At 39.7% G+C, this 22,307-nt stretch overlaps 1 protein-coding gene and 1 pseudogene across 3 annotated transcripts; one reads left to right on the top strand and one right to left on the bottom strand.

Annotated features, from left to right (window-relative positions):
• Positions 1 to 225: 225 nt before the first annotated feature.
• Positions 226 to 2,265, bottom strand: LOC125084640 (protein FAM136A-like; annotated as a pseudogene).
• A 7,776-nt stretch (positions 2,266 to 10,041) lies between these two features.
• Positions 10,042 to 22,307, top strand: SMNDC1 (survival motor neuron domain containing 1). 3 transcript variants are annotated; one of them, XM_047702200.1, is made up of 6 exons: positions 10,042 to 10,237; positions 11,459 to 11,578; positions 16,443 to 16,585; positions 17,191 to 17,352; positions 20,377 to 20,530; positions 21,006 to 22,307. In XM_047702200.1, exons 2-6 carry the CDS (start codon positions 11,459 to 11,461, stop codon positions 21,141 to 21,143), a joined length of 717 nt encoding a protein of 238 aa, XP_047558156.1. In that variant the 5' UTR covers positions 10,042 to 10,237; the 3' UTR covers positions 21,144 to 22,307. The 3 variants fall into 3 exon arrangements, with proteins under 3 accessions (XP_047558156.1, XP_047558157.1, XP_047558158.1); XM_047702201.1 differs by lacking the exon at positions 10,042 to 10,237 and adding an exon at positions 10,283 to 11,309; XM_047702202.1 differs by lacking the exon at positions 10,042 to 10,237 and adding an exon at positions 14,280 to 14,466 and having other exon boundaries at positions 11,453 to 11,578.

Raw genomic sequence — 22,307 nt, 5'->3', positions numbered from 1 at the left:
CACACACACACACACACACACACACACACACACAATCAGAAATCGATTTAAAACAACATGATATCATCTGCAGGAAGTGCCAAAGCATTTTTTTCCATTAGCTTTTAATGTGAGGAAAACAAAATGAGAAGGTGACATTGTCTCATGGTTTCTTTCTTTTCTTTTTCTTTCTTTCTTTCTTTTTTTTTTTTTTTAGGAAAACCTAACCCTTATTTATTTCTTAGAACTGAGCCACTAGAAAGTATATCACAGCCTTGAAACACCAAGCATAGACTATATTATCACTTCAAAGGATAAGTTGGTAAAAACAACAAGGTCCTAATCAAAATGATAAGGTGCTGGAGCTGGGGCAGGAACGCTGCTTGCTACAAAGGCCCTTGGCAAAGTGGTATTTGGTAATGGTGGGGAGGATGTCCCTCTTTCGCTTTAAAGGAATCATGGCTCACGGGAGTTGCCTGTTCTTCCCCCTTTGACCTTCCTATTGTGAAGGGATTGTCTTGATAGGGCTCTGTTATTTCAGGGGGCTAAATAATACTGAGTTCAGGTTTTCATTCCATTCTGTTCTATAAAAACCAGGTTCTTCTAAATCTGGTACTTAGTAACTCTCTTAATTAAGAAGAAATGCCCCCTTCAATGTTCATTTCCTGGATACTGGTATACAGTGCAATCAAAACCCCTTTCCCTTCAAGGGAGAGTGTTAACTACTCCAAGATTTTTGTCCTGTGGCTCTGCTGCAGACAGCCCTGGGGCCCATCACAGCAGCCAGTGAGAGGAAGGGCTGCTTGCCATACCCAGTGTAACGTCACCTCTCATGTTTTTGCAGGGTCTTCTAGCTGAAAAATGCAATGTGTATTTCAAGAAATATATATACATATCTTGATGGCATTAAACATATACCTACGAGGAACTGTTCAAAGTTCTTACCAAAACTACCTCTCCCAACTCCACACCTTAAATCAACTTCATCCCCTTGTATAATAACAAACCCAAGCAAAACAAAGAGCTAGAAACCTTTTTTTCCCTTCTAAATTAGTGACCTCATAGATTTTGTTTTACAGCTTACCGAAAATGATTTGGTGATCCTTCTGGTAAACAGGAGGTTGGCAACAAACAGAAACACCTCTGTTCACACACCACCAGATCATAGGCAGTTTAGGGGAAGCTGTCAGCCTGTTCATACCTGTGTACGGAGAAGAATCTGGTACCTTGAAGGTCTCTGGCTTCTAGGCCAGATCCCTGACCTAGGAGATCCCTAGTGCCAGAACCAGCATGTGAAATTTAAGCTACTAAAAACTGTTCTGTACTATCTTTGACCCAAATTTCAGCACCAGTTTTTTCCCATTTCATTTTCTAGGGTTCAAACAAAGGAGCCAGTATCCAGAAAGAAGTGACACAGGCCTCACACTTGAAACCACCCTTAACTTCTTCATGGACATCACTTGAAAGGCCAAAAGTCCCAATTCTCTTTTTAAATAGATTCCTGCTGTCAACCCTGATGGCCAATTGCAAAGACTTCTATTTCCCAATGGATAAGAGACTTCTTCATCTTCTTGGTCACGGTCGGGATGGGTGCATATGGTCATCCCCACACAAGTCTCCAGCTGCCACTTCACCTGAAGCTCTTTACTTCCTGCATCTATTGAATCTTTGGCTTTGTCATCGCAATGCATGGTACACTAGGCCAGGTGGTCCTGGGACTTTTCCAGCTGGGCCTGGGCCAGACTGCACTGGTGTACCTGGCTGCATGGATGCCTGGCTGTCCTCACAGCACTGGCACTGCACCAGAACAGAAAGCCCCGCATCATCCAGATGTTCTCTCTCCAGACTCTTCACCATGGAGTCTTCTGCCTCCCGCACCCAGAGCTGCTGCTGCAGCTCTCTCATGGGGACCCCACATGACACCCCCTTTGCACCAGTGCCCTCATGGACTCCAGCACTCAGGCCCCCCTGTTTCACAGTTTCTAATTCAGGTAGCTTCTACAAGAGAGGCATCAGAGATGCCTAAAAATAGGGGTGATATGGAGAAAGTACACCTTCTTCCCTATGGTGGTGCACTGCCCATTCAGGACTCAGGAGCTCATTCACCAGGAACTAGGGCATGTTGATGGCTGACAGTTTTCAGCTGAAATATTTTCTGCCCCCTTCACAGGGGCAGCCCACATCTGTTGGCTGATCATTTGTGGTTGGGTGGGTATAAAGTCCAGGTCCCCTTCACTTAAGGGGTAGAGGGTCTTTAAAGGGCCGTTCAGCTCCAGAGCTCCTGTAGGAGGCAGCTGCTTTTCCCTCTGCCCAGCCCCGCTCCTGTCACTCTCACAGGTAATGTTCCCAAGGGCACTACCCAATAAACTTTTTCATGGAAATCTGAGTCCTTTTCCCAGGAACCCCAAACTATGGCACCTACCAGGACCACACAAAGCCTTCCATGAGCACTAATTATACAGAATGAAGAGTGTCACTATAAAAGCACATATTAAATGTACTGGGTCTTGTACAAAATGAGCCATGCTCCCTACCTATATTTTAGCTTATGTTCTAAAACCAACAACACAGAGATGCTGTAAACAGCACACAAGTGATCTAAAGGACTTTGGATATGAAGTTATTTTACAGAAAGAATCCTAGCAAGAACAAATGAAAACATACACATTAAAACCAACAGCAGGTGACTAGCAGTTCACCTGTTAGATACTATAAACCATCATTTTTTCCCTCTGGTAGTTGGTTTTTCCCTATTTCCTCTCCTGAAAAGCTGCTTGACTATGTTACTTCCCTAAGGCTCAAACACTGGAGGAGGTGAGTTGCCCGCACCTGCCTCCCCCACTCCTGCGCATGCGGTAATCGGATCAATGCCTGTGTCCCCACTGCCACCTAACGGGTTCTTTGAGCATTGAAGCCTCCTTGGAATAGTACTTTTCTTTTTTTTTCAACCGCTGACATTATGTCAATAAAATGGCTAAATGTAACCATATCAAGCTATGGGCCACTAGTTTTCATGGGGCAAATTCTGGGGCTTATTTTGACTTCTGGAAAGAAGTTGTGTTAACTGTCTCCTTTTTCCTATTTACATCTGGGTTCAAAGACACGAGCCACCCAGGTTGTTTGATGTAAATATCCTCAAAAAAAGGGTGGGGGCTCCTGGGTGGCTCAGTTGGTTAAGTGTCTGCCTTCAGGTCATGATCTCAGGGTCCCGGGACTGGGCCCCATGTGGGGCTCCCTGCACAGCAGGGAGTCTGCTTCTCCCTCTCCCCAGCTCCCCTCTGCCGCCATGCTCATGCATGCTCTGTCTCTCTCTCTCTCTCTCAAAAGGGGGAAAAAAAAAGACTGTTCTATTACCCACTGTGTATTGAAGGTGATATAGAATGTTCCAGGTTGTTTCTTCAATAACTAAGCTTTTTCTAAGATAAACAATCAATGTGAAGGGGGGGGGGACCAGATAAAGATGGTATTTTCAGGGACTGTGATGCAAATGAATCCAATTAACTCTTGAGTTTAAGACCATCTTAAGACTACCACTAGAGACTGTTATATGAGAAAACCAAAGAGGGCCAAAAAAATGAAAAAAGCTCCTGTCACCACATCAGAGGACAAGGCCCATTGGACCTCTCCTGCATGTGGGGAAGTCAAAGTAATTCATTCTCATGCCTTCCTTCCTGGCCTTCAAAGAGCTCCTGTGACTGCTTTGGCCTCCACTGCCCACACCTTCCTGCTAGACCTTGACCCATCCGGTTTTCTACAGCCTTTTGTTTCTGACAATCACATATGCTTCTGTGATCTCTCATATTACCTCTGAGCTGTTCCTAGAGACCCTCTCAATGATCTACCCACTGCTCTCCCCCACCATTTCACACACACACACACACACACACACACACGCTACCACCTAAAACCATTCTAGCTAGTTTCTGAATACTTTTCTCCATCTTTTTATTTTGAAAAATTTGAAACATAAAGAAAAGTTGAAAGATTAGTAGAATGAACACATATATCTTCTACGATGACCATTAACATCTTGCCACATTTTAATTCCTTCTCTTCATACACACACACACACACACACACACACACTTATGTAAGTATACATATATGTATCTACACACATACACATAAACATGTACACATACACATTTATGCACACACACAGCAGTCCCTTCTTATCTGCAGTTCCGCTTTCCATGGTCTCAATTACCCGCAGTCAACAAGCACGTGATCCTCTCCTGAGGTATAGTCAGAAGGTCAAGAGAAGCCTGACACTATGTCACAATGCCATGTCATTCACCTCACTTCATCTCATCGCACAGGTATTTTATCATCTCACATCCTCGCAAGAGGGGGTGAGTGCAGTACAAGAAGATATTTTGAGAGACGACAGGTAACTTTTATTATTGTGTATTGTTTGTTTTTTAAAGACTTTGAGAGAGAGAACATGCATGCAGGTGCCAATGGATAGAGCAGAAGGAGAGAGGGAGGGAGAGGAATAGGGAGAGGAGAGAGAAAGAATCTCAAGCAGACTCCATGCTGAGCTGAGCATGGAGCCCAATACGGTGCTCCATCTCACGACCTTGATAGCATGACCTGAGCCAAAACCAAGAGTCAGATGCATACCCAACTGAGCCACACAGGTGCCCCTATTATGGTATACTGTTACAGTTGTTCTATTTTTTTATTTATTACTTTTACTCTCTTGCTGTGCCTAATTTATAAATTAAACTTTTATCATAGTATGTCATAAATAGGAAAAAATTGTATATATAGGGTTTGGTACTATTTGCAGTTTCAGGCATCCACTGGGGGTCTTGAAACATATGCTCCCCCCACAATGTAGATGAAGGGAGACTACTGTGTGTGTATATACACAGAAGGCCATCTATATACATATATATATATACATATGTTCATACTCACACCCATATGAATTTTATGACATTTCATACAATTTTTTTGGCTGAACCATTTAAAGATAAATTACAGATGTATGCTACTTTATCCCTAAATACCTGAGCAGGTCATTCTTCTAAGCAACTTAAGTAAATTTCACACTCAATAAAGTTAACAATAATACAATACCATCTAATACCCAGTCCATATTCAAATTTTCTAAAGTATCCTAAAAATTTCTTTTATAGCTTTTTCAAACTAAGACCCAATCAAGATTTACCCATTGCATTTATTGTTATGTCTTTTGGTCTTTTGTCTCTTGATCTAGAAGTACGCCACTGTGTGTGTGTGTGTGTATAAGCATGTGTGGTGGGAAGGGGCGGAGGGAGAGGGAGAATCTTAAGAAGCCTCCCAGCTAGCGTAGAGTCTGACACAGGACTCCATCTCACAACCTCAGATCATGACCTGAGCCAAAATCAATAGTCAGAAGCTTAGTCAACTGAGCCACCCAAGCGTCCTTCCTCCACTCTTTTTAACGACACTGACCTTTTGAAGAATTTAGGCATTTTCTTATAGAATGTTTCATATTCTGGATCAGAATCTTCCCTCAGGGTCATTTTCTCTGTTCCTCTATCTCTAGTTCCTATAGACAGAAATTTGGATCAAAAGGCTTGATTATATTTAGGTTAAGCATTTTGGGCAGAGTTCTTTCATTGGGGATGATGTTGCATCAAATCAAAAGGCCTACAAATCAGGTTGTTCACTATTAGTGGTGCTAAGTGTGATCACTAGGTTAATTACTTTATAATTAAGTAATCTGTGGGGTGATACCGTGACACTGCAAACATTCCCTTTTCCCTACTTCCTTTTAAAGACAGGTTCTAGCATCTATTGATCATCTTTGCCTCAATTATTAGGGACTGCACAGATATTTCTAATTGTATTATTCCATCTGTAGGTACTGGCTGGCATTCTCCTACAGAGAAAAAAAAAAAAAACCAACCCTTCCCTCACCCTTGATTCTTTTTTTTTTTTTTTTAAAGATTTTATTTATTTATTTGACAGAGAGAGATCACAAGCAGGCAGAGAGGCAGGCAGAGAGACAGGAGGAAGCAGGCTCCCCGCTGAGCAGAGAGCCCGATGCGGGACTCGATCCCAGGACTCCGAGATCATGACCTGAGCCGAAGGCAGCGGCCCAACCCGCTGAGCCACCCAGGCGCCCCCTCACCCTTGATTCTGAGTATCACTCTAGACTTAGGAACTTTATTTTTTTAAAAAGATTTTATTTATTTATTTGACAGAGAGAGATCACAAGTAGGCAGAGAGGCAGGCAGAGAGAGTGAGAGGGAAGCAGGCTCCCCGCTGAGCAGAGAGCCCAAGGCAGGACTCGATCCCAGGACCCTGAGATTATGGTCTGAGCAGAAGGCAGCGGCTTAACCCACTGAGTCACCCAGGCGCCCCTAGACTTAGGAACTTTAAAAATGTATTCAATGCTTTGCTCATCTATCATAGTCATTATTCTGTTTAGCCCAGCTTGACTCACATTTGGCCAGAGGAGTCAAACTTGATTCTGTGACCCTTCACTTAATCCTATAGTTTTGGGGTACTTCCTTGCTTTCTGGCAAGGTAATCTAGGCTCACCTTTGTACTTTTGTATTTTCTGGGCCTCAGACCTGAAAACAACCATTTCTCCAAGAAATGCGGTTTCTTTTGTGGAGAAAGGGATCTAGATATCAAGATATGGGGACCCTCCATTGGGAGAAATTATATAGATTCTTCTAAGAAATATACACAAATAAACTCTAATTCAAATTTAACATCAGAGGCCTTCCCCCAAACCTTCTTTTATTTTATATTTTTCATTTCTTTTCTCCTAGATTTCTAACATGTATTATTCACTTTATAGTAGACCTAAAAAGTTTCAAAGTTGCATTGCCAATAGTACTATTAGAATAAATCTGTGACATCTGAGATTTTTTGTTGTTGTTGTTCTTTTTGCCCTCAGAGTATACCCCACTAAGAATACACATAAGACTATTATTAAACACCATTTCCAAATATGTCTAAAGAACTTTGAATGACTGCCATTTCTGATCCCTGTAAAGCCTTAGGTTATAATCTTTTTCAAACTGAAGGAATCCTGCTTTCTCTTTTTGGTGGTATGTTTTCAGTTCTTTATTGGTGCATGTAAAACAAAGGAATAGCTGAAAATGCACATCCTGAGACAAGCAAGGCGGTGCAAATAAAAGTGGACAAGTCAGACTGCTATGACTGATGAGCACCTGCACTGGACAGCATCCATTTAAGGGTGTTTTTCTGTCACCTTTAAATGAATGATGACACCCAAGAATCACCTCAGGGTATATTTTCAATCCACTGTGTGCAAAAACACTCAATAAGTACAAAAAGCCAGTAGCTTGCCCTGCGGCAACTCTCCATGCAAACATTCAAAACACCTATTATGACTAAAGAGGGCAAAGGTACAAGCAGTTATTATGATGATATACACATCTCTAATTCATCATCTTAGGCATTTGTCAAGATTGCAAAAAATGTGGGCAAATCTGGTTCTACTTTTAGTCAGGAGGGAAGGCAATAAAAGCTAAACTAGATAAAGAATGTAATCTCTTGGAGCTCCTGGGTGGCTTCATCATTTGAGCGACTGGCTCTTGATTTTGGCTCAAGTCATGGTCTCACGGTGTAGGGATCAAGCCCTGAGTCAGGTCCCACACTCAGTGGAGTCAGCTTGTCCCTCTCCCTCTGGTCTTCCCTCCCTGCCCCACCTCTATACGCATTCTCACTCTCTCTTAAATAAATAAATCTTAAAAAAAAATAGAATGCAATCTGTCACTTAACCAATAATTGTTGCATACTCTTGTACTCTGCAGTGGGTTGGCACATTTCCAAAGGCAGCTGCTATATTTTAATTTTCTTTAGTAATGAAAGGCAATAGCTGTATATTCTAATGACAATTAGGAGTCTTCGAATGTTATTTACCTACTAGGTTTCAATAAAATAAATACCAGGTTTTAAAACTAGAGGTTTTAGATACTGCTCTTTTTGAAGAATAAGCATGATCAAATTTGAATGAGAACATTTTAAGAAAAATTAGGCACTGAGATTTTCACACTTCAGTGAAGGTGGTAAGTCTGAACATTTATTGAAGTATCACTCTTAGTCAAAGTTTATACTTGCTCCAATTTTGTCTCTAATAGCTTTTGAACCACTGTGAAATTAAATGAGTACATGTAAACCGCTTGGAATGTCATCTGGTATATACAGCTGTTATTTCTTTATGAGAATTAAAATTAAAACTATATTGTTTTTTCCCCACCAAATACAATCCATGTTGTACAGAGGAGTTAGAGATTAAAAGCAATCCTGAAAACAAAAGCTATCAAGATGTTATAGAAATCCATACATGAGCTTATAATAAATACATTCTCTCTGTCTGGAGGTGGTTCATTAAGAGTTCTCCTATTTGAGGGGTGCCTGGCTGGCTCAGTTGGAAGAGCATGCAATTCTTGATCTCAGGGTTGTGAGTTCAGCCCCACACTGGGTGTAAAGATTACTGAAATAAATAAACAAAAAAAGAGTTCCCTTAATTGAAAGATTTTTACACAACTGCAAAATATACCTTATATTCAAGGAAGATCTTCCTGGCATTAGTTCTTTAAATACACAATTACAATAAGTGCAGTTTTTAAAAACTACATTATATTTTGAACAAACTTCTACCATGTTAAGGAAGCACATCCTTTCTGGTCTGTTTTGCCTCTTAATTCTAGCTACACACTGCTGCCCTCTGCAGCATTTCAGTTCTTCCAAATTGCCACCCCAATTATCACAAACCTAATCTAGTTTCCATCTCGATAGGTTATCTGACTCAATGTGTATTTAGAGAAGGGAAGGTCCCTTCAAAAAAGCAAGAGGGCATCAGAGCAAGATGTCAGTCCAAAAGAGCCCATCTGAAAGGAGGGCCTTCTTAGGGGTCCAGCAACATACCCCAACCCCCTAAAGAAGGTTCTTTCCAGGCATTCGTGTAGCCTCTTTGTGTCACAGGATCTTATATTTTTAATTGGAAAAAATGATATACGTGTGGAAAAATTTAGAAAGGGTAAACAGTGAAAAATATAACCAGTGAAAACATTTGGCTTCTATTCCAAATCTCTAGATAGGTTTATGCAGCTGCCCAGAGTATATTACAAACATACATTTCTTTTTAAACAAAGTATTCACATCACTCTGCTTATCGTTCAAGACAAAATAACCTGGAAATGGTTCCCTATCAGGCGAGATTAACCTATATAATTTACGTTATTAAAACCAAGCAGGGTCTAACAAAATAGGTTTTAAATAAATCAACCTTCGCTCCAACAGGTTCTGCCACAATTTATTTTATTTTTTTTAAAGATTTTATTTATTTATTTGACAGAGAGAAATCACAAGTAGGCAGAGAGGCAGGCAGAGAGAGAGGAGGAAGCAGGCTCCCTGCTGAGCAGAAAGCCCGATGTGGGGCTCGAACCCAGGACCTGGGATCATGACCTGAGCCGAAGGCAGCGGCTTAACCCACTGAGCCACCCAGGCGCCCCTTCTGCCACAATTTAATTACCTTTTTATTGCTACTAAGTCTTCTCTTACTATATAAAGCGATGGCTCTAAAACTTGAGCAGATATTGGTATCACCTGAGGCGCGTGTTAAAACAGGCTGCTGAGCCACCTCGAGTTTCTGAGTCAGGAAGTCTGGAGTGGGGTCTGAGAATCTGCACTTGTAATAAGTTACCACGCGATGGTGATACAGGAGTTGCGGGAACCACATTTTGGGAACCAACCACTAGTATGCTCGCTGCTTTAAACTCCGTTCCTCCCACCTCTCAGCACCGCTAGTCTTAGAAAACGCGGTTACTCCGCCGGGAACTTCACGAAGGGCCCAACAACACCCACTCCTAAAGATGTCAAAGACTGTGCACTCGGCCGAAATCGGGATAACACAAACCTACATCCGGCGCCTGGCGCAACCTAGCTACGCCATTTCCTTTCTATGAAGCTCCGCCCACTCCGCGTCCCTAACGCAAGGGTGGGTCGCGCAGAGAAAGCTAGGAATCACGTGGGTAGGGCGACGTCTCGCGAGGCTTTTAACCTCTCGCGAGACTTGACCCGTTTCTGTCTTTTCCTCCTTCCAGTGCCCGGCTTTCTTCCCCTCCCCCCCATCGCCGGCCAAGTTCTCCCATTTCGGACAGAGTCGCCTTGTTGTTACCGCGGAGATTTTTCCTACTGCAGCTGCTGCCGCTGTTGCCGCCGCCATTACTGGGCTCATTTGCCCCGACCCCTTCCTGTCGCCCTGCCCCCAGCCCCACACAAGGTAACGAAGCCGGCGAGGGCGAGAGCAGGGCCTCGGGGCCTCGGCCTCTCCCTAATTGAAGCCGAGGCCTGAGGTCGAGGAGCCGGCCGCGTTGGAGAGGCCTGGGCGCCGGCAAGAGTCTTAGGGGCCCGGCCTCTTTCTGCCACCCAGCGCTGGGCCCTGAGTGGCCGCGAACGGGGCCAGGACCTCCGTACGGCGGCGACGACCGGGGCTAACCCGGGAAACCGGTCGGGTGTGGTAGGGATGGGGAGGCCTCTTGAGGAAGCCTCAGCGGTTCCCTGCGGAGCGCGTTTGGGGGTGTGAGGCTCCGGCGCTGCTGGGGTCCGCTCCGTTTGTTTGCCGTTTCTCTGGAGCTTGTGTTTGAATTTCGAGGTCTGGTTGTGGCGGGCTTTGAGGTGTTGGGTGCCTGGCTTACTCTAGCCCCTTTGGAGCCCTTCCAAATTCCAGGCTGTGGTTTGGACGGGAATTGTAAGACAGAGAAGGGTCCTCGGAAACCCCGCGTGTTGTCTTTACAAACCGAGAAAGGATTCTTGTATCTTATTTTCCGGAAAAGAATGAGCCAGATTGGGTGAAAGGCACGCTCCTTAGAATGCCTAAACGGGCTAGTGTTTCCGCCGTTTTCTTTAATGAAGACGCTGCATCGGCAATATTTTAAGTGACCCGGTGAAACATTTTTGCTCTGGAGAAGAGCTTCTGAACACACTTAACCAATTAATAGTTCATGTAGAGAGTATTATCTAGGTAGTTAGTCCAAAAGTCATTTATATTTTGTTTTGGAAGTCTGCTTTACGGTTTAGAAATATTTTCTTCTTAAATATCGATTTTTCCAGCAGATTAGTGCTTTTTAAAACTTTTTCCCGGCGAAGATGTAACCACCTTGTTAATTGAACCAAATACAGTGTCTTCCCTGTTACAGGAGTTTAAAGAAGATTAGAAATTCTCCTTTTTCCTTTTGCCTTAGCTGTTGTCCGATAAATTCCACACAGAAACAAAAACAAGTTTATAATCTGCGGAATCCATTCCCTTGAAGCTTGGATTTGACTCACAGCTTTCCTCAGAACTAAGAGTAAAGGTAATGGTAATAAGTTAAGCTGCAGCAATGAATTATATTAAGGAGTTGGGAGCAAAACTGGTAAGGATTAAGTCAGGCAGACAGGGAAATTATTTTTTTATGGTGTTTTTGGTTGTTTTCCTGGTCTTACCCTTTTTATTTTCCCCCAGATGTCAGAGGATCTAGCAAAGCAGCTGGCAAGCTACAAAGCTCAACTCCAGCAAGTCGAAGCTGCGTTGTCCGGAAACGGAGAAAATGAAGATTTGCTAAAATTAAAGAAAGATTTACAAGTAAGTATAAGAGGACACTAATAGTTACATTGCTTGGAAAAAGTATTTCTCCGTTTTTCAAATGATTTATTGCTTAGAATCCAAAGCACCATTTGGAGGGGAGTGTTTCTTCTCCTTTCCTCCCATGTGTGTGCATGTGTACGTGCACATGCATGTGTATGTGCAAGGGCACATGGCTCGCAGTGGTAGGGTTGCTTCCTCAGTCGTATGCATCAGAATGAGTAAAGCATTGTTCTTATGTAAATCTTGTATGTTCACACAATTTTTAAAAATATTTGAATTAAGAAGTCTGTGTCAAACCTAGAGAAGAGGTACATATAATTTTACAGTGGAGAGTACTTTTATTTTTAAAGATCTGGCAAAGGAAATCTGAGAAGTAGCTAAAAGAAAACACATGGAATTAAATGTTACATATACTGGTATTAGAAAAAAACAAATGTAGAAGCATTTTATAAATGATAAAAACAATGAGAGAAATATAACCTGATTAAGAGTCTTTTTAATGTCACAAGGTTCTTTGAAAATCAGAGAGAGAATGTGTGTGTGTGTGTTTCAAAGCTAGCAGGTAAACACCTTGTATTAAAAACATAAAGATATCTAAAGAGATACTTGTTTTCTGCATAAATGTTACGTAATATTTGAATTTAAGGCTAGATTTTACATTGTAGTTGTTGACACTTGTTGAAGTTAAATTGAATGGGTATGGAAAGATCTTAATTTGTTTTGTTTGTCATGGGAAAGTTCAGTAGGTATGAAACTTGCCTTTTTAAAACCTGCACTTGGGGTTTCAAAACAAGCATAAAACCATATAGTACATGTCTATTGCTTCTCAGAACCCGAGGTTGATTAATAAAAATACTGTATGTCTATACATCTGTATCACTTCATTTTAATAAATTTGAGAACTTAAAATTTTGAACCTGATTTTTAAAACTTTCGTTTTAAAATGTGTTTTGATTTGGTGATTTTTCTTTACTGATTCAGTACAAAACTAGAATCATCTTTATCTAAATCCTTTCCCTCCCTTTTTCATTCTCTTGCCCAATAAAATTAATATTTTAGAGTTATTAGAACTGCAAATAAATGAGACTTATTTGAAATAGGATCCAGATACAGGACTTTGAAAGAGTTTATCTGGGCATAATTAAAATGAGTTGAGTATTTTCAGGTTCAAATTGTGGAATTAGGATAAACTTGCCTGAAATTGCAATAGTATGTAATTGTTGAAAACACAGAAAACCAGGATCCCTCTTCAGTATGTAGAAGTCAGGCCAGTGAATTTGAGAGTGCTAGCCAATACTAAAAAGATGTTTGGGGAGCAATTTCTCCCACTCCCAGGCCAATTTTCTGTTTACCTCAAAGAGAAATTCTGGCATGCATCTTCCACTAGCTTAAAAGCAGTCCTTTTTTTCTTTGAGGAAAATAAAACATTGTTGGTATTATGTATATTGCTTCCTGGGCAGTTGGACGAAGGATATGTATGGAACTGGTAGAGGGGAAGTTGGGAGTGAAGGTTGAAACATTGTGAGGGTGGTTTTTTTTTTTTTTTTTTTTTTTAATATTTCTAGAATAAACTGTCAGGAGTCTAGGCAGAATTGCCTTACTGTGACATGATCTTTAGTGGAAGTATTGTAGGGAGAGAGACTCTAATGGTAGGCATTGTAGTAAGCACATAAATGTCCTTCTTAGGGTTTAGTTAATAATGACCTGGTGGTCATTGATCTGTGAAGTATCATCTTTTCTACAACCATTGAGAACAGTACTGTCCAGTAGAACTTGTGATGAAAATGTTTTATATTTACTGTGTTGTACTGTAGCTAGTAGGGACTACTGAATATTTGAAATATGGCTGGGGTAGCTGAAGAACTGAATTTTTAATTTTTTTAAGTAGTCACTTGTGACTACCATATTGGATAGCACAGATTTAGAAGCTAAATTCTGAAATTTCACATAATAATACAGAATGTTTTTCCTGGCCAATCTTGATCACAGTTTCTTTTCCTCTTATTTCGTCATGAGAACAAACTTCTCATGTCTGTTTGCTAGATACAGGTCTATTTTGAGCTGAAAATTACTCAAAGATAGAAGGCATCACTAAAGATTAGGTAACGTTTTGAAAAGTGTTTGGATATCTGCTTCCATCTACTGATTGTTGTCTCCATTGATTACAGTTACAGCTTCTGTTTTATCATGGATTTTTAAAAAATATATTTCTGTTTTATCTTTTCTCTGTTTTCTGGGATATATACCTCATGCCTTTGATATTTAATTCTGCCTTTTATATTTGCTGAATACTTGTTCAGACTAATGACTGCATTTGTGGCCTCCTTTGTTTTGTGTTCCTTCAGTGGAATGTCTTTACCCTGGTTACGAATTTGTTTGCCCTTTCATTTATAACAAAATGCTTTTCTCCATTTTTTCAGTGACTTCATTTTGCCAGTAAGGCGTCTGTTTATTTTTTTATGTACTGTCTTTCATATAGAATAAAGCTAACACAGCAGGCAGCACATTAATCTACTGAAGTCCTAATTGCCTTTTTTCACTTAAAAAAGTGGATATAGTAAGATCTAGGCTAGCTATCTGACTAGCTCCCCAGGCAGTCTGTGATAATCACAAAAATAGTCAATTTATTAGGCTGTTTTGCTGAATAAACTGGTTCTAAAGGAGGCAGGGGTCAAGTCACTTGTCTCATATATTACAGTGGCTCTCTGCATCCCCGAAACGCCTTCCTTCAGTAAGCAGAGTGCTTGAGTGCACCCTTTGACCTGCTGATATGTAGATCACAACATCTGATGCTCCTGGAATTGCCGATTACTGTAACTGCTGCCCATCTGTCGATGAAGGAGCAGTTTCAGAACTCAGACTTGGGGGAGGAAAAGTAATTAATGGTATGTACCTTTAAGAACCCCCTCATACATAAAATAGTTTCTCTAATACTTTGGTCCGTATGCACATGTAAAGAAAACATTGAGAAGGGTCTTCATAGTTTGTTGGGAGGGGTTTGTGAAACATGGCAAAATGAAAGGACTATTAGAGATAAATGCTTTCAGTTTTTTAAAAGTGTCGCTTCAGTGCAGGCCTCTGAAAATTGTAACATGCACAGCTTTTCAGGACCCTTTGGTTAAAAATGTATTTCCTTATGAATATAAAATGGCAAGATGCTCTATGCTAAGAAAGGTAGAGTTTTAAATCTGAGATCTACAAATACAGAAATCATGTTTGTGCTTTAGTTAAATGTTTAATGATAGGGTTTATATGGGCTCTTGTCAGGCTTACTAGACTATATTCTTGGCCCTAATAGTGGTTGACTAAAAACAAGACTGGATAATTTACTCTCCTTCTTTGTATAGTACGTGATCTATTTATGCGGAAGTTCCTTGCTTTATTGCAAAGGATTGTCTAATAAAAAGATATTTAAGTGGATCTTTGGCACCTAATAAAATCTCATTAAAGATACTACTCTATTGAGTTTTTAACTAAAATCTGAGTTAGTCTAGTTTTTTAATTCACAAAAATGGCCTTTCTCCCAAGGGCTTATTAATAATTCCTTCTTTCTTTTCTTTTCTTTTTTTTTTTTTTTTTTTGAAGGCTCAAATATTAGTTTTTCAAAAATAGCCATGAAGATTTAGAATCTTTAGGAGAAAGCTAATATGTAATTTCTTGGTTACTGAACCAAAACTACCATTATAAAACTTCAATGGGAGCCATAAGAAACTCGGTATAGAGTTTAACTTTGCTACATTTTCTCCCAAAACACAGTGTGATGTATTAAGGTATTTTATATGCAACTGTGGGGGCAGGTGTGCAAGTTTTTAAAATAAATCAGATACAGAGCTGCATTACATAGGTCTTCATCAGGGTAAAATGTAGTAGATAGCACAGTCTTATCAATTCATGCAATTAAAGTTTTTTAACCAACCCTACCAAACACCCTTGAACGAAGCCAGTAAGTATAAGCCTGAAATAGAAAAAGTACTTGCCACATAGGAAGGTATTGCCTACCTGTGTGTTACATTTATTTTATTTTTCCCTTCAAAATGAAGCTGTGCTAATGTGCTTTATAGAATATTTTAAATCTAACCTGGTAATTTACTTACATAGATGGGGGGGTAAGTTTTACAATTAATGAATAGGAAGACTACTGGCTTTTTATATGTGCCTATAGAATTTTAGTAGAAATATGTATGAGCAGGAACATTTTTATTACTAATAAGGCTGCTTCAAGAGGTTTTGGTTTTGGTTTGTTTTTTTTGGACAGGGGTGGGGAAGAACTTGTTGGCTAGAGAGTTAATACTAATGCCCTGTAAAACAGTCCAGGTGTGTGAAATATATGTGACAAGATAGGAGAAAAAAGTGATCTTGAGCCTAGTTGAGTCCTTCATAATTGACTATTTCTGATATTAGATCTATGTAGCTAAAATAGGCACTTAGAAATACTACATGGTAGGGTGCCTTGATGGCTCAGTCAGTAGAGCAGGTGACTCCTGATATCAGAGCTGGGAGTTCAAGCCCCACATTGGGTGGGGCTTTTTTCCCTTGAAAAAAGAAATAATGCATGGTATAAGCCCAGGTCTACCCTTTTTTGTTAGTATTTGAGGTTAATAAGTTGAAAGGCAACTGTATGGGTTTAAATCCTAGTTCCACCACTACACTATATAAAATATTCTATCTTAGTTTCTCTGTGAGGATAATCATAGTACCTATATCATAGTATTGTTAATGAATTACAAATAAAAATGTTTAGTGTACTTAATAAATGGTATATGGTGTGAGAGCTATTGTCATCAAAAACTGAAAACCTGTTGAAAGTAGGCGATAAGTGAATTATAAAAGTAATATTACGGTTTTTGTTTTTTCTTCTTAGGAAGTTATAGAACTAACCAAAGACCTTCTGTCAACTCAACCTTCTGAAACTCTTGCAAGTTCAGACAGTTTTGCTTCTACTCAGCCCACTCATTCATGGAAAGTAGGAGACAAGTGTATGGCAATCTGGAGTGAAGATGGACAGTAAGTGTAGAAAAAAACTCTAACTATAACATGAAATAATAAAACACAATGGTAAGAAGTTTTTATTCAGTTTGAACTACACTGTTTTAATCTTCTATGTAGCCAATATGATTTGTAGAGCCAATTTGATTCTTGGAAGGTTACCACTGATACAGTTTAGTTTTTAGCTTTAGATTACATTTTGGGGCAGTTGAAGGGCTTGGATCCTAGACGAGAGAAAAATCAAAGCAGAGGAAAATGGATAGCTTAAATAATCTTAATTTTTTCCTCAAATTGAAAATTTAGTGAATGGTTGGCTATCTTAGACTTAGGTGAAACATATACACTTAAATTATTCATATAAAAATATATTTTCTCAAAGAGACTGACTAAAGCACATTTAAAAGACCTATAAGGACTTTCTTGACAATATTTTGATTAGGATCCCTTTTTTTCATAGTAGATGGCTAATTCCAACCACTCTTTTATATTACCTTTACTAAAGAGCCAACTGATGACAGACGTTCCGTTTAAGACACAGTAATAGTTGAAGCACTACAGTGTAAGTCTTATAGGCTGAGTACTAAACCTTTACTCACCTGCTTACAGTCATGATATCTTTACAGGTGTTACGAAGCGGAGATCGAGGAGATAGATGAAGAAAACGGCACTGCTGCAATCACCTTTGCTGGCTACGGCAATGCTGAAGTGACCCCATTGTTGAACCTCAAGCCTGTAGAAGAAGGAAGGAAGGCAAAGGAGGACAGTGGCAACAAACCCATGTCAAAGTAAGTGGTTTTGACTTTAGCAGTTTAAGTATAGTCTTCCCCACTTTGATAGTTGAGGTAGAATCCATGCAGGCTAGGTTAAGGTAAAAAGGTTATAATACTCTTTGCCATTATTTTGAAGATTAGCAGTATAGCGTCAACTTTGTCTGTGTATGCCTAGGTCCACTTAGGCATACAGTGTATTTATAAGAGGATACTATGTACCTCTTATTAAGCCAGGTATTGGGTTTCTACCACAGTGAAGACTCCAGCTTGGGCTTTATCCTGATTGAGTTTATAGGCTAGAGAACAAAACATAAAATTAAAGGAGAACTTTAATAATTAAGTATAGAAGTTATGAAGGGGGAACATAATGGGTACTTTAAGGGAGCAAAAATACCTAAACTGCACTTCAGTCATCAGAGTAAATGTCTGAGAAAATGACATCTAAACTGAAATTTGGGGACATGTGGGTGGCTCAGTTGGTGAAGCGGCTGCCTTCAGCTCAGGTCATGATCTCAGGGTCCTGGGATTGAACCCTGCCTTGGTCTCCCTGCTCAGGGAGAAGCCTGCTTCTCCCTCTGCCACTCCCCCTGCTGGGTGTGTGTGTGTGCGTGTTCTTTATTTATATATATATAAAATCTTAAAAAAAAAATTTTTTTTAACGGAGATTTGAAAAGGAGTTAGCCAGGTGATGAATGAACTTAAAGATATGACTTTGGGCAAACTGCTTAACTTCTTTCCTTATTTGTAAAACAGGGTTGATAATATCTACGTTGTAGGGTTACAAGGATTAAGTTAGCATTTATAAAGCATGTAGCACAGTTCTTGACATGGAATAAGAGTTCAGTAAATGTTTTTAAAAAAACTTGCAGGGGTGCCTGGGTGGCTCAGTCAGTTAAGCATCAGCCTTCAGCTCAGGTCATGATCCTAGGGTCCTGGGATCAAGCCCCACATTGGGCTCCCTGCTCAGAGGGGAGTCTGCTTCTCCCTCTCCCCCTGCTTGTGCTCTTTGTCTCTCTGTCAAATAAATAAATCTTTAAAAAAAAAAAAAAAACTTTTTCCTGGGATCGAGTCCTGCATCGGGCTTTCCCCTCTGCAGGGAGCCTGCTTCTTCCTCTCTCTCTCTCTGCTTGCCTCTCTGCCCGCTTGTGATCTCTCTCTGTCAAATAAATAAAATCTTTAAAAAAAAAAAAAAAAAACTTTTCAGAAAACTTTTTAAAAAGAAAACAAGATTAGAACATGCAGGTAACAGAAAAAAATTCCTGTGGTAATAACACTTGGGGCTTAAAAGTGTGTGGTTTGACAAGAGAGGAGGTTAGAGAGGTCAAGACCAGATTATGAGGAGCTTGACAGCCACTGATGAATTTCAAATAGAGGAGATACCATGTGATCCTAGTTGAGCTTTCAAATAATCACTGACAGCAGAGGGAAGGAAGGCAGCTACTGACGTGATGCAGGTGTGAGGTAATGTGGCCTGAACCAGGGAGCAGTGGTAGGAGGAGAGAAGTGTATGGTTTGGATAGTATTTAAGAGGTAGAATTAACAATATTATGGTTATCTTACACATATTTGCCCCAATTTTCTCTTTTTCGGATTTGTCACAAGTTTTTAAAACTTAAGTTACTACTTAAATATATTTGAACTTGGAAAAATTATACCACCGGAGTATCCTAATGAGAATATCAGATTGTAGAACATTGTAACATCTCTATTTTTTTTAGTCTTTGACATTGATGTAAAAAAAAAGCCACACCTTGCTTCATAGTGGTGATTATATGATACAGAGGCATCTAGATCATATTGCCTCTTTTTTAAAGACCTCGTTCTTCATCCTTTTGGTGAGAAAGTCAGTATGTAAATTACTGAAAGTCAGCAGAAATTATTGAGAGAGCTTTAGGCTCTGATCCTATATAGAGGAGTGTTTCTGAAAAACCCATTTTTGTTTTTAAGAATTTTAAGCTATGATTTCCCTTTATTTTCCTGTGCTTCTCCTGTTGAGGTGAAATAGAGATTTTTTTTTTTTTAATTTTTAAAGATTTTACTTATTTGAGAGGGAGAGAATGAGCGAGAGAGAGCACAAGCGGGGGGGGGGGGGGTGGGAGGCAGAGAGAGAGCGGGAGAAGCAGACTCCCTGCTGAGCAGGGAGCCCAATGCGGGGCTCCATCAGTCCTGGGATCATGACCTGATCCAAAGGCAGACGCCTAACCGACTGAGCCGTCTAGGCACCTCTGCATCTCTTTTCTAAGTGCAGCATATTAAACTTGCTAACTGTCCATTTAGAAATGGATAAAGGTTTAGACAGCTCTTAATGTTAAAATTCATTTCTAAATGTACTTGACAAAAGCAGTGTAAACATCAGAAAGTCATAGTTTAAATATTTGATTTGAGGGGATGCCTGGGTGGCTCAGTCAGTTGAGCAAAGGACTCTTGATTTTGGCTCAGGTCATGATCTTGGGGTCCTGGGATCAAATCCCAAGTCAGGCTCCGCACACTCAGCGCAGTCTGCTTCTCTCTCTCCCTTGGCTCCTCCCCGCAACTTGCACATGCTCTCTTGCTTTCTCTGTAAAGTAAATAAATAAAATATTTTTAAAATGTATTTGAGGGACGCCTGGGTGGCTCAGTTGGTTAAGCGGCTGCCTTCGGCTCGGGTCATGATCCCGGAGTCCTGGGATCGAGTCCCACATCGGGCTCCTTGCTCAGCAGGGAGCCTGCTTCTCGCTCCGCCTCTGCCGGCCACTCTGTCTGCCTGTGCTCACTCGCTCTCTCTCTCTGACAAATAAATAAATAAAATCTTTAAAAAAAAAAAATGTATTTGAGTAGATAGTAGATTACAGATATGGTTTGAAAGCTTCCAGGAATACTGTGTATTTCAGATAACATTTCTTAGTTTGTACTGGGTGATTGGTGGTGGTGGTATTAGTGCTTCTGTTCATGTAATGTGTAAGTTTATTATGGATATTTTTTTTTTTGTACTGCTAAATATCTCTAAGGAAATCATCTGTTAAATCTTAAGAGTTGACATTAACCGTTGTATCCACACAGAAAAGAAATGATTGCCCAGCAGCGTGAATATAAAAAGAAGAAAGCTTTGAAAAAAGCACAGAGAATAAAAGAACTTGAGCAGGAAAGAGAGGACCAGAAGGTTAAATGGCAACAGTTCAACAACAGAGCCTATTCTAAAAACAAAAAAGGCCAGGTTAGTATATCCTTTCATTGTACTTCATACCTTTGAAAAGTGTAATTGTCACTAAAATAACTTTAAAATGAAAAAGGAGATACATAGGTTTAAAGAAATACATAACTGGATCTTGAATTCAAAATCCTCTTTAATCTTCTGTTTGCCTTATTGCACAGTATCTCCATTAGCCACTGTCTCTCTGCAGTAGAAACACTATGAATGAGAGAGATTATATCAGAAATTACAAAAGATCTAGATTGTTTACCCTTCTGTAAACTAAAGTTTGAGAAACTTTGCTACCTTACATTCCACTTAGAGGGAGTATGATGAGCCTGCCTGCCGCGTTAACGTGCTTGTATGCTGGGCATCGCTGGTAGATTTTATTTGAAAGAGCACTCCAGTTCCCTTTATGTGTACTCTACTTCTTAAGTGTATTTTGGAAGTGTTTTCCCCCCAGAATTAATCAGGATGGTTTCTGTTTCATTTCCACTAGGTAAAAAGGAGTATTTTCGCTTCACCTGAGAGTGTAACCGGAAAAGTTGGAGTAGGAACTTGCGGAATTGCTGATAAACCTATGACACAGTATCAAGATACCTCTAAATACAACGTCAGGCATTTGATGCCACAATAGTCAGAAAAACTGTGGGATTTCATCTCTGCAGGGCTTACATTTACCTTTTTATCCTTATATTTTTCTAAAGGTAAATTATTTGTTAGATGAGTAAGGAAGATACCATTGTCGTCCTTGTTTGACTTCAATAGAATGAAACTTGAAGAAATTGCATTTGATAACTGCTCTTCACTTCTCGTTACTACTACCAGTTTCCTCCAAGTTTGTTGAATAAAGCAACTTTTCTAGATAGATGCTGCATAAATACAGCACTTAGATGAATTGTTGATTCTCCAAATATCAGGCCCTTACGTAATGGATGGTGTGTACTTTTTGTAAAGTCCTAACCTGGAATTTTCCGATGCTTTGAACTTGCCACACACTGTAGTAATTCACTGCAACAGCAAGCAAAATACCAACCTAAAGAGATCTTTTTTTTTTCCTTCAACTTGAACCGAGCTGTTGCTAATGAAGCCTAAAAGTAGGTTAATTTGATTAAAATGTCAAACTTTGAGTTTTTTTCTTCAATAATTTGTTTCCTAAGCTTATTAGGCGATCTCTAAAATTGATCCAGCTCTTAAAACTTTTTCATTGAGTTGTAATTTCATGTAAGAACCATGTTTAGGACCAGCTTCCTTTTCTAAGGGCTTTTTGTTGTTTTCTGTTTTTGTTTTTGGTTTCTTTTTCCTCCTCCTCCTCCTCCTCCTCCTTTTTTTTTTTAATGTTTGCGCTTTTCCTGTGTTGATCTTTCCCTTATGGTAGTAGTACCAATTTTTGGATGTGTAATGTTTATATAAGAAAACAAAAAGCTGATGTATAGCCCTGTATACAGTGTAGATACTATTTTTGTAAAAAAAAAAAAACCCACCCAAGGCTAAATTAATGAACAAGAGTACTGAATGTTTCATCATTAAAAGTTTATTGTATTTCTTGTGCATTAATCTCACCAGAATTTCCCTGTATATTATGTTCATGTAGAGGAGTTTGTAATTTTTGTTAACTAGATCAAGTTGTCAGCATTTGTTGGTATAAGTGAACATCACAGTATCCTGAGTTGAGTTTAAGCCAAATATATGCATAGTAAAATGTCTTCCTATTAATGGAAGATGGTGATTTTTAGGGTATGTGTTAATTTCAGTTTTTGTATGTTTAACTTTTATTAAATAAAGTGTTTTTTAAAATCTC

Source organism: Lutra lutra, chromosome 14 (genome assembly GCF_902655055.1).
Source record: "Lutra lutra chromosome 14, mLutLut1.2, whole genome shotgun sequence".
Taxonomy (NCBI): Eukaryota; Metazoa; Chordata; class Mammalia; order Carnivora; family Mustelidae; genus Lutra; species Lutra lutra.
The sequence above is the reverse complement of the archived record's forward strand: the minus strand, read 5'-3'. Positions and strand labels throughout refer to the sequence as shown.